The 17,612-nt window shown below is 41.2% G+C and overlaps 1 protein-coding gene across 5 annotated transcripts; it reads left to right on the forward strand.

Moving 5' to 3' along the window:
• Positions 1 to 264: 264 nt before the first annotated feature.
• On the forward strand, positions 265 to 15,930 carry atf7a (activating transcription factor 7a). Of its 5 annotated transcripts, none has more exons than XM_053317554.1 (13): positions 1,109 to 1,357; positions 1,469 to 1,533; positions 5,447 to 5,518; positions 8,697 to 8,793; positions 9,024 to 9,136; positions 9,585 to 9,749; positions 9,944 to 10,092; positions 10,608 to 10,701; positions 10,806 to 10,925; positions 12,571 to 12,717; positions 13,374 to 13,562; positions 14,075 to 14,180; positions 14,326 to 15,930. In XM_053317554.1, exons 3-13 carry the CDS (start codon positions 5,456 to 5,458, stop codon positions 14,556 to 14,558), a joined length of 1,476 nt encoding a protein of 491 aa, XP_053173529.1. In that variant the 5' UTR covers positions 1,109 to 1,357; positions 1,469 to 1,533; positions 5,447 to 5,455; the 3' UTR covers positions 14,559 to 15,930. The 5 variants fall into 5 exon arrangements, with proteins under 5 accessions (XP_053173533.1, XP_053173529.1, XP_053173531.1 ...); XM_053317556.1 differs by having other exon boundaries at positions 9,585 to 9,737; XM_053317558.1 differs by lacking the exons at positions 1,109 to 1,357; positions 1,469 to 1,533 and adding an exon at positions 265 to 304.
• Positions 15,931 to 17,612: the final 1,682 nt, after the last annotated feature.

Here is a 17,612-nt window from a genome sequence, read left to right on the forward strand (position 1 = left end):
AAATGACAAAGGAGTAGTTTCTGACAGGTCTACCACACTTCAAATGACCCCTTTTTACCCTGTTTCTAGGCTGACAGGGGAAATATTTTCTTGGATATGTCTGTAAGTCCAAAAAAAAAGAAAAGAAAAAAAGAAACACCACAGGAAACTTGTTAAAAATGGGTCCCAAATGCAGCCAAGCTTTTGCCCTCAATGTCCGGACACATACTTTCACCAACCAACTCTCGCGATAACTCGACGTCGAGGGGAGTGTCAAATTCCAAGAGAGAGGAGAGGAGAGGGAGCCACACAGAGGGGCGCAAGGGTAAGTTTGTAAACACTTTATTACCCTTTAAAGTCACCATAGATATGTCCTCTACACTAAACTACGACAAAGTATCGCCCGGCGGGACAGTTTTCATTGTTTGTTAAGATTAAAACTGCACGTCTGTGTGATTGTCAAACTGTTAGAGGTAGTTACAGCGCTTCATTCGGGTCCACTGTCTCGCTTTGAACTCAAAGTGTAAGTCTGCTAACCAGCCAGCTGCTAGCTCCTCTCTGCTTTTTGGTGATTTTTCTGCCTGTCTGCTATGCCTTTAAAATACACCAGCTCAACTTCAACTCGGACTTCATTGCATTAATGTTAATGTCGGTTTGTTGTCATCGCGGAAACTGGTCGTAGCGCTGTTATTACTCATTTTGAATGTACGCTCGGCCTGTTGTTAACGCTAGCCACACAAAGCTAGCCATTAGGGTTTTTTTTAATCGTGGACACAAAACGCTAATTTCGGGGTTTTAGCCAATAAGATTTAGCTATTCGATGTTATTGACAGCGCCCAAAGCCTCGCATGCGTTAGATGTTGTTGACTGACATGCTTATAGCCAATTGCTGAGAAGAATAGGCGGTCTTGTTACGGGAAAAGGCAGGGCTTTAAGTGTGCCCGTACGAAGCCAGTAGGTAATGGAGGCTAAAAAAGACAAACTTTTCAAGCCAGTCAGCGTTGTCTGGAAGAGGGAACTAAAGTGTTCAGTACTTTTGGTTTTCAGGTTCAAAATTAACCTCTGCTAACATGCTTGAAACACCACAAAAATAATAATTATGTGTGTGTGTTTGTGTGTGTGTGTGTTGTTTTTTTTTGGCGGTAGACTTTGCTATGAACGTACTTTATTGATCCCCGTGGGGAAATTGATCCTCCGCATTTGAACCATCATATACACACACACTAGGAGATGCACTATGCTGTCTATCTGGGTTTGCAAGAAGAGTCTGAAAAGAAGTCAAATCTCAAGTAATAATGATATCCATAGTATCGCAACCTGAGCTGTTGAACGCCCCAGGATCCACATCCCCATGCATGTCAACACCTTCATTGGGAATGTAGGTCATGTTTTTGGCAGAGTTGTACCAACTTCCATCACATTGAGAAGTGTTAAAGCAGAAAATACTGAAACCTGTTTTTTTTTGTTTTTTTAAAAATCAAACATCCAGCCCTCTCTCAGTAGTGACTGTAAAGGGTCTTTGATGCAACTTAAACATCATCACATTAACTCAAGGTGATTAAATCTGATGTGTCAAAATGATGAAATGTTGAGCATGCATATGTTTATGGATACATTTCTTTCCTGAGGCTGAGACGCTGATGGTATAAAATGCTCTATTTAAGCTAATGATTTTCCTAATGTGTTTCGGCACCAGTGGTTTTGCAGGCTCTAATTTTGATGATGGAAAAACATCAAGTGACATGATCTTTTTATTTTGACTTTGTAGTTACTGAACTAAAACCTTACGGCCAGTGCTGATACAAGTTCCTGAATCAAATCGTCACAGCGTTTCTTATTTTAATTTTAGATAAACGCCCGGGGTCCATCCTGTATTGTCCTGCACTGTGTGCTAGCTTGACATGGATTTAGCTTTTAGAGCTTGTTAGTTATGCAGACATGGATATAGGATTTCATTTGTTCCATTAACCAAATCTCGGGTTCACTTTGCTTACATAAATACATATTGGCTGTTGTACACACCCAGTTACAGCCTGGACCGCCTGTCTGTAAAGCTCATTTACAGCACAATTTACAGTCTCACCTGTGGTCTGGTAAATACCCACGATCCCTCGCTCAACCAATCGCTGACTTTATTTCTTTTTCTTCATTACCTCCCCCCCTCCTTTTTTTCTTTTTGTGGGGTCTCCCCTACCCTCTGGCAATTCAAGCCTCAGATTCCAGCGTCATGGCTGCAGCGTGAGCTATTAATACAGTTTGTTTAGTCAGTTTCCTAGCAAGCTGCATCAAACACTGGATGGCTGTGGCTGATTATAGCTGGGACTCGTTCCCCTACACCTGCTGAGTCGGAGAAATCCAAGTTAACGGTGGGACTTTGGCAGCAGCTCAATGAGAGGGACAGGATTTAGGGAACTTTGAGTGCTTCCACCATGTCACCTTGGATGAAAGGAGGCAAAAATAGGTGGACTTGATATCCAAGCCTGTAATAAATATTAGTGATGTGTATCAGGACTAATGTAACCAGCAGACTGATTTATAGTCTCACACAGAGTTGAGGCTGCATGAAGCAGAGCATTCTGCATGATGCTGTAAAACTCACACTGCTGATTGATTGATTAATTATTCTCGGGGTTTACTCTCAATGAGACGCATTTGACAATTAAAGTAATAAACATTCTGTATACACGTGAATCTAGCAGAGGACTACAGACAGAACCGCAGTTTTAGAAGACACCCGTCAGGATAGATTACCACAAAACCACGCAATAGATGCCGAAGAAAAGACCTCAGCAGATATTGGTTGGTGCAGCTATGAAAACAAATGATATTTTCCACCCCTGTCATCTGGAATTTATGGTGGACTTCCCACAAAATCAAATCCCACCATTTCATGTGGGTGCCAGCCAGCCAAGTTAATGTCTAGCATGTCTTTAGTAAGATGTAAACTCTTGAAATCTGTTCCCACTCCTCACACCAGATGTGTCCATTTCCCCACACAGTCCACACCCTCGGTATAACGAGCTAGTCGGAGTATCTCGTTTGCAGACAATCTCTGCACAAATAGACTCACTGGATTGGAAGCACTTTGTGAGGGCCCTGGCACCGACCTGTTGCTTTTCTCCAGAGCACGGGAGGCCTGCTAGAAATCAGACTGGGCTGCTTCATTGGTCCTTTGATCTGTGCAGACAGGGACAACGCTTTTACTTGCAAACAGGACGCAGGCCTCTTTCCTCATAAAGACATGGAGCCGAGAGACATAACGTTTAGGCCTGTTGCAGGCCCGGCGTCATGGGAGAGCGTCATATTCCAGCGCAAGGCTTCAGTAATCATGTGTTGGCTCAGAGGCAGCTGTCCTCGGCAGAGGGAGAGATGGAGGGAGGAAGGAGGAAAATATACTGACTTCACATTGGGAAAACTTTCAGACATTTATGCCTCGCCAACATAATGAATAATCTGTCCCACTCAATAATGTTAGGCTACATGCTCCAGCCATGTAGTAGGTACAATAGAGGTTAATGTGGTCAGTAACTCAGTAATATTACAATGCTAAACATTTTTAACTAATGTTGCCTTCCAGTTTGTGGGAAAGCCGTACATATCATGTCAGATTAATCCATCAGCTGCGTTTTGAAATGAACATGATAAAACAAGCATTAGAAACAAGTCAAAACAACACAGAAGTTCAGCGGCTGTCACGTTAGATTATCATAGCCAAAGTAAAAGTTTAGGAAGTGGATTACGAAGGCATCAAAGGCAAACATTTTGAAGGGCTACTATTAAACCATTATGGTCGGACTCCATCCCTCCTCGTGTATTTTAGCTGAACCTTACGAGTGTTGCTGTTGCTTGTAGCAGCCTTTGTTTATTGAATGGTACATACTTGTAGACATGGCGAGGGCCTTTGATGCATGTTAGTAGTTTCTGTGCTGTCAGTGGGACAGCATTGCATAATTGCTGCCAAAAGTCACTTAGCGCCAGCTGAGAGTGCTAAAACATTAATGTCCCTCGCCATCGCCACCCCTCCAATTCCCTAATTTAAATTTAATGACCAGGTTATTTTTTTCTTCTTCTTAACTTCCCAGTTTGTCCTCACATGGACTGTTGCCCAGCTGTGCAGAGAAGTGCAGGGTGGGGTGGTTAGGTGGAGTTGGGGATGGGGTTCGTCCTCTTTGGAGACAGCTGACAGAGTCCGTAAGCCTCGCACAGCTTTAGTTTATGTCACTGTAGCTTCAGGCACAACAGGAGGAGAAACCAAACAGAAGCATGTGCATATTTAACTCTTGACAATAGCATGTACTCAGGAAGAGAGGGACGTAGGATTTGGTGTGTAGCCCTGTTGAAAGACGTGGAAGTGTTTGCAGTGCATTCAAATGCTCAACAATGCTAACCTTGTGTATCTCTATTTTTACTGTAACACCAGATATTGAGTCTTTGTCAATAGCACCTTAATAAGATTCCCATTACGTTATTACAACATAGGGCTGGATGATGACTCAGTTTATTTGATGTTATGAATATCCTATTGACCTAAATTTAGTCTCAGTTGTAGTTTTTAATGAATGTGAAGTCTGTTACTTTAGCTGAGACTATGGGTATATCAACAACTAACCATTTAGCCCAAAGTCCACCTTCTCAACTTGGTCATACTGTGTATCGGAAGTGAGACAACATGAAAAAGAAATTGAATTATACACTGATATATTACTATATTATAAAAGTAGTATTTTAATATCAGAACTAAGAAAATATGAAAAATAAGTTAACATAAATACTTAAAAATACGTATTGCATTAAAAGGTCGTAATATATTAAACTAAAAGTATCCTAACAATATCAGTATTCATCCTTTGAATTCCTTTGAATTTGTCAGTATTTAACACTCAGAGGTGTTTAGTAGATTTCTCCATCAATCACACGTGTCTCCTCACTGAAAAAGAAAGTAAGTTAATATTAAGTGAGGAACAAATCTTGAGGAAATTACAAGATGTGTGTGCTGTGTATTCACTCAGTAAGTGGATGGAAATGACAAAAACAGAGATTGCGTACAGTGAAAGAGTTGGATCAGAAAGTAGGGAGCGACTGAAAGGGGTACATGAAGGGAAAAGGTTGGGAGGTGCTGGAGAGGTGAGGAGAGGGAGTGGCAATGAGAGAAGGAGGGATTGGAAGTGAGGGAAAAGAGAGAGATATCTTTGTGTAAACGGTAGCTGTTGTCCTCTCTGGAAGCAGCTCCTCATTGGCCAACCAGAAGCCCCCCTGTGTGAAGGAAGTATCACCAGGGAAACTTCGTCTCGCTGCCTCTGTGCGTGTTTTCCTCCTTGCCAGGGTTATTTTTAAATAGCATTCAGCTTCCTGCTCAGACTAGAGACTACAAGCCACAGCATCCCTGTTTTGTTGTTTTCAGGATTAGCCAATTGACAAATCAAGAAAAAGCAAAGCAGCAATGTTCTCCTCTTCTCCTCTCCCACAGTTACATTGCATGCTCTTTGCAAAAATGGGGGACGACCGACCTTTTGTGTGCAATGCTCCCGGCTGTGGACAGGTAAGTCCTCTCCTTCTTCGTCCTGAGTTTCAGGTGTGTGCATGTGCATGTGGTGTGGAGTACTTTTACGTTTGTTTAAGTGCTCCTCAGCAGTCGACTGTAACTACTTGATTGAATTAATATGTTTTCCTTCTAAAAGAAAATTGATTGAAACATGAAAAACATTGTACATGAATGGAATATGGCTTAATTTATATAAAGTTGTTAATCCTGAAAAGACTTCAGGCTAACAGCACACGTCTTCTCACTGCCAGCAAAAGCAAACTCACTGATTTATGCAACACTCTCAATGATCATCACACTTAGAGTGTTCCTGCTAACACACCGTCTTCTGAGACAATGCTGTCTCCTTTAGCAATGACTCACTGGAAGCTCCAGTGAGTAATCAGAGCACAGTTATTGTTTCAACCTGTCACTGTTGACTTCTAGTGCCTGCAGACACAGGTTTGAGCCACAGCAGTGACTCAGCTGAGTGCCAACAGTGTGCTCACATGCCTGTAACGTGGTGCATTGTCGGGGCTTGGCCTGATATCACAGCAAACTAAATGAAGTGTGCTCTTGAACTCATGATTATTCAACACACAGGAAACATCATGTATGATGCTGTGTTCAGCAGGGTGTGAGAACCCAGAGCTAGTGTTGGATTATGTCTCCTGGGGTCTGGAGGGAGAACATGTTTATGTGGTTTAGAAACATTTGTGATTCATAAGCCCCGCTTCCATCCTCTGATCAGGAGCGATCTGTTGTACACAGGGTTTGTGGTTTTAACAGCAGGCATGAAAAGCAGTTAAACATGCGTGTGTCAGATAAATAAGTGATGATCCGTTGTTTTCATTTCAGAACATTATGGACAGCTAGGGACCCCTTTACCTTTCCTTTGACATGTTTCTATGACATAAATACTCTGCATATTTCATTTGTAGACATCATTATTAATTTAGCTGACAGCTACAAAATCACATGGACGCTTTTGAAGGCGAGTTGACAGTTGAGGAGAGTGTTGCGTCTACAGCTGTGGCGCTCTGACCAGCTTTTGTTTGATTGTGAAACTGTTGTATAAACAGGTCTGAGATCATGGTAGGGTGTGATGGAGCCAGCTGTTAGGGTGCACGTTAGGGATATTACAACACAATCTGAGTTATCTACACATTATTAAAATGTTCAAAACCTTACTTTGAGAGAATTTTACAATATAATCCCAAACTTTTCAAATGTTAAAGCAGCATTCAGTGTTATTTTCTGTTACACTTGGCAGCAGGAAAACGAGCTTGAAACACAACATTGACTCATAATCAGTGTACAAATGTCGTCACTGTGAATGTAATAGCAGACACTAGCCTCTTCCCACAGCCAGCAGACACAAAACAGCATTAGCATTAATCTGGAGTTGTGCTGAGCAGGTACTGAACTCTAGCAGGAAGTTTTTGCTGAAAACAGCAACCTGCAGCTGAAGGTTGGGAGAGAGGCAGGAAGAGCCAAAACAGTAAAGTTGCGAGCCATAAATCCAATGCAACAAGTTGAAAGATTATAAAACAGTCCATGGAGATGAGGAGAACTGCAGAGCTGAGAGATAATTCACTTGAGGTTTGTCAAAACGAGCGAGCCCTTTCACATTTACACACATCACGTCATTTGATCCATTGGAAATGTAAAAATATCATCGAGTGCACCTTTAAATGTTACGTAAACACAAGCAGCTTTTCTAAGATTTAATATAGTCTAAAATTTAAAATATCTTTTTTAAAGGAATTATCTGATCAAGAAAAAAGCAAATATAACTGCGAAGCTGAGCGGGTATTTCATTGCAAACTTTTGGCTCTCCATAGTTTTCAACACCATGAAAGTATTGAGATTTAATACCCAGTCTTTCATATAAAGCCGGCTCCTATCATACAAATTGTTATGTTTTGCTGGCCGGAACATCATTTATGTTAGTTTGCTTTACATCCAAATGCCGTTTTACTGCTGCCCTTTACAAGCAACAGTTGTCTACCAGGAAAGTCTGAATCATGCCCATAATAGAACGAGGATGATTGACTCCTGGCTTTGCTCAGGGTTTTCCTTTTACCGAGTTAACAACAACAACAGCAGCAGCAGCCCCCCATTATATGATGCCTAGTATTTACTGAGTGGGGAGGGGTAATCCTAGCCGCCAGTATCTCATGCTAGGAGATTAGTGGGAGATAGTTTCCTCCGCAAGACCTAGCCGCCTTGTTCAGAGGAAAGAGACAAATGAGACATGTAGTTGTAATGGTGATGTTGCCTGGTAGAGCTAAAAATAAGCTCCCTGACACTTGACTGTGTTTCCACTTCACTCTCTCACGACTGAACTCGCAACTGCAACGCGGCACCCTAAAATAGGCCGCAGCGAATGGTGAATAGGCTGGTGCCACAGCCAAGATTATTCCTCCTACGTCTCTGACTGATTCACCACTTCTCCAAAGACAAAGCGCTGCGTCTCGGAGGATGGCCGTTGTTGCTGTCCTCTGAAGGTCTCATTCGCCCAAGTGCCAGACCTCCCTTAGCGTCAATTGTGGTTACATTATAGGAAGTTAAAGAACGTAAGCCCATGTTGAGCTTTACTGAGACACAGTTTCCAAAATCCAAATGTTTCACACAGCAACTAGTTTGACAACAACTTGTTTGCTCCTGCAAACCCCCCCAACAAATAAAATAATGGTACACTTGCATTAGCAGCGTCTGTTTTGATGTATCAGTTTATTTGCTTTCTTTTTTTATCCATGACAACAGTTTTTACACTTCCTCATCAGTTTGTCGACATTTATAACTATTTCTTATTCTCTCTATTTCTGTGCTGTAAAAATATCTTCTGGTCTATCGATACTAGCTTTTTTCTCCTTTTCTGCATAATTCTAGTTGCGTAAAGACATTTGAGCTCTTACCCAGCGGCTATAATGGGCCCATACAGGGCTTTTAACACATGAGGAATTGTACACCACAGGTACAGTGTTTCTTGTGGTTCGTCACATAATGGTACAGCAAAGGCTGCATGTGTTGGGCTAAAAGATTATTAGTCTCTGATTATTGTAACGTGATATCTGGGTTATGCTACTACAGGCTGTTTCTTCAGGTCACCAGGACAAGTAGACAATTAGCCTCTAGGCAAATTCATATACAATGTACTTATCTTTCCTCTTTTCTTGTTCACTTGTTCCAGAGGTTTACAAACGAGGACCACTTGGCTGTACACAAACACAAACATGAGATGACACTGAAATTTGGACCAGCCAGGACTGACTCCGTCATTATTGCAGGTACTAAGAGGACAATGTTCATCTTTACTTTCCCTCTTCATTTAACGTTAAGATGAAGACTGTTTTAGCACAAGTCAGCGTCAGTACGCTTCTACACTATTAATACAATCTCATAAAAAACAGCTCCACACACAAATTGATGACATGGGTTTCTATATTCAATGTTAAGTGTGAACAGAGTGTGAAAGTGTTACTTAGAATAGTTATCTGTGTTTATTCCCTTTTGCCAGACCAGACACCTACTCCCACCCGCTTCCTAAAGAACTGCGAGGAAGTTGGTCTGTTCAACGAGCTGGCCAGCTCCTTCGAACAAGACGATGATGACAAGAGAGCAAAGAACTCTGTAAGACAGGTTTGAGGTTGATGATTTTGGCAGCGTTTGCATCTGTGTGTACATGTGTCTGTATGAATGACTGTGTACAGAAACCAAGGGAATTTTTTGCCTACTCCAATGAAGTGAAAAATTACCTTTTTTACTTCCTTTTTTCTTGCCTCAAGTGTTGATGTAGTCAAATTTTTCTCTTTGCAGAAATTCCTGCTTTGTGCATGCTCTCTGTCATTAGAGAAACTATTGCAGCTTAAGTTGGGTTTATTCAGTGGTTTTATTCAGTGGTTCAATGGTTATGTTTTATTTTAGCTGAAAATAGTGTAATAAGATACTTGCATGATTAATGTTTACTTCCTTTTTTATGTATTGTAGTCAATGAGCACGTAATCTTTGATAGCCTAAGTAGTGTGACTGTTAACTTACTCCCTTTATCTCTCTCAATGCCTCTCAATGTCCTTCTCAGCTCCCTGCTCCCAACTCTGTTGCTTTGGATATGAGCCTGCAGACACCATCAGATGTGAAGGTGAAAAAGGAGGCTCCAGTGGAGGTTGACTCCTCACCACCAAGCAGCCCTGACTCCTTCTCAGAAAATTCAGACAGCACCATAGAACCTCTGGTAAAAGCAAAGGTATGGGAGGGGGGGTTGCATTAGCGATCAGAGAGCAGGGTGGGACCTTAAATGATTTAGAAAGGGTGAGGCTCATGATACATGTCATCATGACTTTTACAGTATTACATTTAGGGGAAGTAAATCATCTTCTTTTCCTTACTTCAGTTTTTAAACTGTGTGTTTTACTTAACCCCACACTGTTTATCTCCCAGGACACACCACCCAGAAGTTCGGCCCCCACGCCGACTATTGTGCGTCCAGGTTCCCTCCCACTACACTTGGGCTTCGATGCCCTTCAGCCCACCATGCCGTCACCCACCTCTGTCATCACACAGGCTCCGCCTTCCAATCGTACTCTGGGGTGAGTTAAGTTCTGGCAACATCCCTCTACTGACTTCTCCTGAACTCTTCAACCCTGATTGACCTCTTGCATTTCCTCTTGAGGAGCGCTAAAGCTCTCAAAAGTTTGAAAAAACATATTTTCCTCACTTAAAGGATATTTCTGTATCTGCTGACTCCAACATTACACTGAACATATGGTGATGCTTATGGGTGAACCATCTTACTCATCATGTTTTGTGGTTGCACACATTTACATACACTAGGTGTTTTGTGCATCTTTTAAACATTTTCTGTCATTCAACTGACATATTTTTTATCTCTAAAAACGTGTGTTCTTGATTTAAATTTGATATAAATTCCCATTGGTTGAAGCAGTTTTTGTCTTCACAACATCAACGGTAATGATGGATGTAAAAGTGGACTTTATGGCTTGCACTGAATTTTGTTTTCCTAAATGATGATAGGTGTTTTGTCATTGAAACCTTTATACAAACATGAATGAACCTCCGGTTCCTTTGCTGTCTGCCTGTGTAGTTCACCAACCAGCCACTACCCCATGATGATGCTTCCCTCTGGCCAGGCAGTGCCTGTGCTCCCTGGTCCTGTACAGATGCCCTCTGTCATTAATGTAAGGCAGACTAACAGTTTAAATGTGTTGCATTTGATTTTTATAGCTCCAAAGTTGGTTTAAGTTGGTTAAATTAATATTTGTTTATCTTATCTGGTCTCCAGCTGGCCCGACCCATGTGCATGGTACCCAACATTCCTGGGATCCCTGGTCCTCCTCTGGGAGGCAGCAGCAGCGGCTCTAACTCCCCTTCTGGCTACAGCATCCAGTCGGAGGCCAAGATGGTCAGCACTAGATTAGCTCTCTATTTTTATCTCTTTATCTGTTCTTTTTGTTTCCATCTTTGCCCTGCAGCCTTCTTCTGCACTGGCTTAGTTTGTTCATCATATGACTTCTTACAGCAGTTACTTAATATTGTTTGTTTAACCCTTGCAACACAACTACACAAACTAAACTGAACTTATGATACTGCAACACACAGTGCTCTCTGAAAGGATTCCACCTTCCTGCTGCATTTCAGATGAAACTGAGCATGTGTAGTACTTGTTTGTAGTATTACAACATACACTAAGTCCACTTCAGTAGATCTTTTCATTTAAACAAACAGCTTACTTGTTCAGCCAGAAGAAGTAGAGATTCAGTAAAAGATTGTTGTCAGTGCTGGTTTAGGTTTGTTTTCCGGGCACAGGCGAAACATACGTGACTTCTTAAGTACTAAAAGATCATCATCTAAATGCTGCTGGCTGATTTAATGTGCTGTTAACCAGTGTTGTACCTTTAGGGCCTCAATACCCCAAAGCAACATCATCTCAAAATTTTTCCAGGAACTTGTGAGCGAAGCCTCCAGAGTTCAACCCAATACATCAGTGTTGAGATAGAACAGGATGTGAGGCACATTATTACATTGCTGACAAGCTAGAATTGAGGTGCACATTTTTTAATGTATGTCTTAGAGAATTGATATATATTCTTTGTTTTTTACAATAATTGACAACCTCTCAAGAATCACACAAAATATAAAATGTATATGAAATAATTCGAAACCAAAAAATGTCCCACAATTATAATATTTTCTATTTTTCTTTTACTGATCGGAATTTCCCGTCCGCTCTCTCTTTTTTCAGTTTCACTGCTGAATTTTTCAGTTTCGTATCACATGTTGCTCATCCTGACCACTGACCTCTCGCTTCAAAAGCAACTGGCCAATGGAGAAGCAGCCCTGTAACACCGTAGCAAACAACGGCAAAGTTCTCTGTCCCTATACAGATTGTGCCAAGATTGCAAGTGACATTTTTTATGATGTAGTGGTTTTATATACGCTATGTCATCCCAGGTCAAATGTGACTTTATTGATATTAAATACTTGACCTCCAGTAATAAGCTCTGCCTCTGACGGTCAGGAAGAAAGAAATAGAAGAAAAAAATTCAGCAGAAAAGAAAATATTAGAATTAGCAGAATATTATAATCAAATGTCTTGTATAGTTTTATTTTCAGTTTTGCCTTAGAGGTAATTGTATTCACTTGCAATTCATGGTTTTGTTTGATTCTTTTGTGTTGAATTATTATGAAACAAATCTAATCTCATAAATGTAAGCTTTTCCTGAGGCAAGTGTTCTACAACTGATTTCAATTTATCATGAATTGTGAGTCATGAGTTATTGCACGTAAAATGTAGAACACCACAATCATTAGTCACTAGAAATAAATCTGCTTTCATCACATAACACATCTGGTGCATAACGGTTATTTTGGCTGATACTGTAAATGAGTTGACGTCAGCTAGATGTCTAGAAGTCTCACTATGATGCTGCAGTGATGTTTAAATGATGACAAAAAATACACAAAAATGAAGTGCTGCTTGTACTGGTATAACACTGCTTATCCCTGTGCTTGTTTTTGATACCGGTCATGTGATTGTTCTCCTGTAGCGTCTGAAGGCTGCGCTGTCCCAGCAGAGCCCAGGACAGAGCATGGGTATAATGGCCATGGGCAGCAGCCCCATGGTACCTCAGAGGGCAGAGCAGAGCCAGCTGCTTGTCCAACATCCAGATGCCCCGTCACCTGCACAACCTCAGGTACACTGTGCCCCTGAACACGTATTTCACACTCCTTCCATCTGGCCAACGATACAGGTCGCTGGCTTGGAAGAAAATAAAGATTGTAACTGTGGGGAATGGGGAATGGATATATGTATGGTGGCGAGTATACGTCTGTGGTATTGATGTTGTTCTTGTAACCTGAAGCTTTTTGTGTAATTGTCATGGCTGTACAGAATTTGGAGATAATTATCCTGGAAAGGACAATAAAATCAGTCAGTCAGTCAGTCAGTCAGTCAGTCAGTCAGTCAGTCAGTCAGTCAGTCAGTCAGTCAGTCAGTCAGTCAGTCAGTCAGTCAGTCAGTCAGTCAGTCTGTCTGTCTGTCTGTCTGTCTGTCTGTCTGTCTGTCTGTCTAATATGCAAGAACATGACTGTAATGTGATTTTCAATTTGAGAAAATCTGAGAAATTACCCAGAGTAACTGACTTTAATCCTGTTTTACATAGTTGTACATATGGCCCGTTTTCGTTACAGAAAATTGGGGCTGTACTTGTTGTGAGATGACTATGATGTGCTCTGACTAAAATAATGAAACTATGACTCAAACTTCCCTTTTCTTTCTCATCTTTCTTCCGTTCCCCTCCCGTCTGTTTGTCTATTTCCTTCTTACCCTTTGCCCTTGTTCTCCTGCTAGGTATCTCCAGCACAGCCTACAGGTGGGCGGCGGCGGCGGACAGCAGATGATGACCCAGATGAGCGAAGGCAGCGTTTCCTCGAGAGGAATCGGGCCGCAGCGTCCCGCTGCAGACAGAAACGCAAACTGTGGGTCAACTCCCTAGAGAAGAAGGCTGAGGAGCTGAGCACCATGAACGTCTCGCTGTCGGTGAGTGGGCTTGGCGGGCAGGGGTGAAATGTGGCCTGGGGGTGGCCTGTGTTAGTGTGCAGATAGTCACACGGACTGCGCTCAGCTGACAAGCCTCCAACTAAGTAGTGGAAGTTTGAGAGGTGTAATCTGCACGGGCAAAATCAGATTCAAGGATGTTTTATACTTTTACAAATGGGTGAAGTTACATGACGTGTAACCGACGTGGAACTTATTAGAATTTATTTCACATCTTTATTGTGTTATTTGGTGGTTTCAGGTCATTTTAACGATGTGTGCCCCTTCTCCACTGCTAGAATTACTGTAGTTAAATCCAGGCTGTTTACCCCGTAGAGCATTTCTTTGATGAAAAACATTAAAATATCAGTGAGGGGAAAACGTTTAGAAAGTCTCTCTGTTTTGAATTATGTGACCCAGCATTAGGTGTGATTTTTCTTTTTTCTTTACAGCATGATAAGAATTTTCTATTTATAGTTAAAAGTATTGATAGGCCTGATTTTCCTTCCCGTCAGAATGAAGTGTCTCTGTTGAGAAACGAGGTGGCTCATTTGAAGCAGCTGCTGCTGGCCCATAAGGACTGTCCCGTGACCACCCTACAGAAGAAGAATGCCTACTTAGGTGAGCCTTTTAGAGATATGCCATGTGACTCACCACATTTTAACTGCTAAACAACAAAGATAATGTCTGTAGTGTTTCAGTAAAGCATGTATATTTTAATGGTTGCCAGTTTAAGTCTGTACTTTTCATCTTTTTTTCTACATAGCTGCAGAAGAGAGCATGAAAGACACCTCCGAACCTACAGGTTCCCCTGCCCCGGTGATCCAGCACAGCTCTTTGGCGCACAGCCCCTCCACAGGGCAGAACGGCCTGAGCTCAAGGGCAGCAGCTGAGGCCATGGCTATGTCTGTGCTGGCAGGAATGGGCCAGCAGCAGAGGGCTGAGAGTGGAACCTCTCACATTATCATGGCTGCACAGTCTCAATCTGCTGCCAGATGATGAGCGATGCCACCACGGCTCAGACTTGGCTCACACTCGTCACCTAGGGGTAAAGAAGAGCAGAACCCGCCCCCTCCTTTCCTACCCTTCTCTACTTCCCCCATCTCCAGACTGGGGAAGTGGAGGCAGGGTGGTGGGTAGGGGGATTTCTAATGTTCCCCTTCCCTCTTCCCTGTGCTCCTCTGCTCTCTCTCTGACCCCTCTGATGGAGCCATCACGCTGTGGCCTGGAGCTCAGCAGCAGCCTTCTGGGAATGGACTGAGACTTTTGAGAGAGCTTCCTGTTCACTTTGCCATAGACTACAGGGGCTGGACTCCAACCTCCCAACCCTCGCCCCCTCTCCCCCTGTGCCTCCCCACTCATCTCTCCTCACCCTCAGTCAAAATGACTTTTCACTGGACTGTAGGGCTGCATCGCTCTGAGTGTACTGCCGTAACGAACTTCCCATGTGAACACGTAACACACACGCACACACACACACACACACGCACAGTTTTCAAAGACGCAGGTGTTGCATAAACATTCTCGATCAAATCAGATACCAAACAACACACAGGGCTTCACACTGTTTTCAGCAGGGAATAGTGCCTTGTGCTCCTCCACTTTTTATTCATGCACACACCCACACGTGTCATCACAGCATACATCCCTATACATTCTTGGCTCCAAAGATGCAGTAGTTGTCTAGACTTCAGTGATTCAGACGTTCACATCTCAAATATTCACCCAAACCTTTTGTAAGTGATTGCGCCTCAAGGTGATCTCAACATGGACCCAAAACCCCTTACCTCATTTACACCCCTTTAAGATAAAATTTATAAACTGTGTGTGATTGGCTCTGTGTGTATGTATTTATGTACATCAGAACATAGCAGTTTGCCTACTCCTATCTGATACGTTAATAGCTAGATTGTTAGCATGTGACTTTTTCTATTAGGGTGTTATGTCCTTGATACAGTATGTGCAGCTATATTTTTTTAATTAATTGGCACATCTTCCCAGATAAATACTCAGAACCAAAATATGTTAAATTGTAAAAGACAGTATAGTATCTTAAAATCTGTTTGTTTGAGCAATATTTTTTTCTGATCTGAAGGGAATTCAGCCTCTACCCTCTTTTTCATGTTTCCTCTAAAAACAGGCAGTTTTGCTGTTTATTGGTTTTTAAATAAGTGGATACCTTTTCCATTTTATATGAAACTATTCTAGTGACTGTGTTTCTCTGTGTGGGCCCTGGACTTACTGTAACTGTTAATTTCACACTTCTCAGGATGGTTGCACATCCTTGCTGCTCGTTGGAAGTGCGATGAATCCCTTATGCTCTTTACCAAACCTAAACTAAGCCATATTAACAACAACAAAAAAAACAAAACAACAACAAACAAACAAAAAAAAAAAATCCAGATCTCTGAATGTCCAAAGACCACCTGGTACTTGTCCTCGGAAAGGAAGTAAATAGCCTGACTGTTATTTTGTGGTTCAGAGGTCACAGTGACACAATCTACAGTATTATCACTGCTTGTTACTTGCACTTACGTACAGTTTCACACACAATGTCTAATAATTATGCCTTAATATCACGTTGGTGCCTCCGACATCCCCACTTAAATACACACAGACTTGCTCGTGACAAACATTGTATCTTCAGAAAAATGTGTTTGATTTGTTAATTTAGTCAAAATGAAAAATAGCCAATGAATAACAGAAGATCTACTCACATGTAGAAAAGTCCCATAAAGCATTTTGAAATTCATGGTTTATTTAACCATCAGCCTCTTTTCAGTGACTTGTCTGTCATCTGGTGGAGAAATGCAGCAAAGACATTACTGATAGAAGCCTTGAGGGAGGAAAAAAGTTCAGATTTCTTGTGACCATTTCTGAATGACTCCACTTCTTCAGAAATCCCGCCAACATATTTTATCAATATATTAGTTACATAAACACCTAAACAAGTGGTTTGCTTTTCTTGTTTTTCTTTATATATTACTGTCCCTCTTTTGGCTGGTATGGTCATATATTTGCAAGATGTGATATTGTAAAAACAAGATATCTGTCCATTATCATAAGGGCATGTCTTTATGCACTAAAATATTGCAAGTTTATTGCTTTGTATTTTTGTTCATTTTAAGTTTTTGCGGTTTTCGTGTCCTCTCTGCCTTTTTGGTAATATCAAATCCTTTAAAAAAAACAAAAAAAAAAACATTACATTTTTCTCTTATCTGTACTGTATACATGAATGGGAATTTTGCTCAGCAACTTTAATACCTTTTCACCTTTGACTGAACTTCTTCTCCTACAGTCCCAATGGCGACCCCCTCCCTCCCCTGGCATTTTGTTGTACTTTGAAGCTGGCACTATATTTGTCTGGCAGTCCCTTATAGACGATTGTTCATATGGAATGAAAATTCAAACTATATTTAGCTTTCATGTTTTCATGTAATTCATGTCATTGGCACCTTTTCTGTCATTTGTTTTCTTTTGTTGTGTGCTATTTTCAGCACTATACAACTTTTGTCATAACGCTTCTGATTGTACTGATGAATATAGAAACTAATTTCTTTAACAAGTGGATTTATTTTTGAAAAATTTCATTAGTCCTTCAAAAAAAGAGATTTTGTCCCCTTTGTTATTTCTTCTAAGATGAATTTGGTATTTTGACTCTCCCTGTCTAACTTATTTTTTATAATTGGTCAAATAACAATCATCATTACATTCTTTGGCATATTAATTTTACCCAGAATTGTTGTGGAAAAAGCAATTTAATGAAAAATGCAACAATGTGAAAGTTGCACATAGTATATGAATAGTTTTTCACACTCCCATTGTTGGACTGATGATTTCAAAATTTGTCCTTGTACTGTACATATCTGTACTATATGAATATATTTACTTTTCCATGCATGTCCAAGTGGAATACTATGAACACTTACAGTGCTGCAGTTTTAATTAAAGAAACTACATCTTAATGAACATCACCGTTTCTGCGTGTTCTCAGCTTTGATACAAACAGATATTTTTTTCTTCATGCACCATCAAGCATACATAAGTAGAGAC

Source organism: Scomber japonicus, chromosome 4 (assembly GCF_027409825.1).
Source record: "Scomber japonicus isolate fScoJap1 chromosome 4, fScoJap1.pri, whole genome shotgun sequence".
In the NCBI taxonomy this organism is placed as follows: domain Eukaryota; kingdom Metazoa; phylum Chordata; class Actinopteri; order Scombriformes; family Scombridae; genus Scomber; species Scomber japonicus.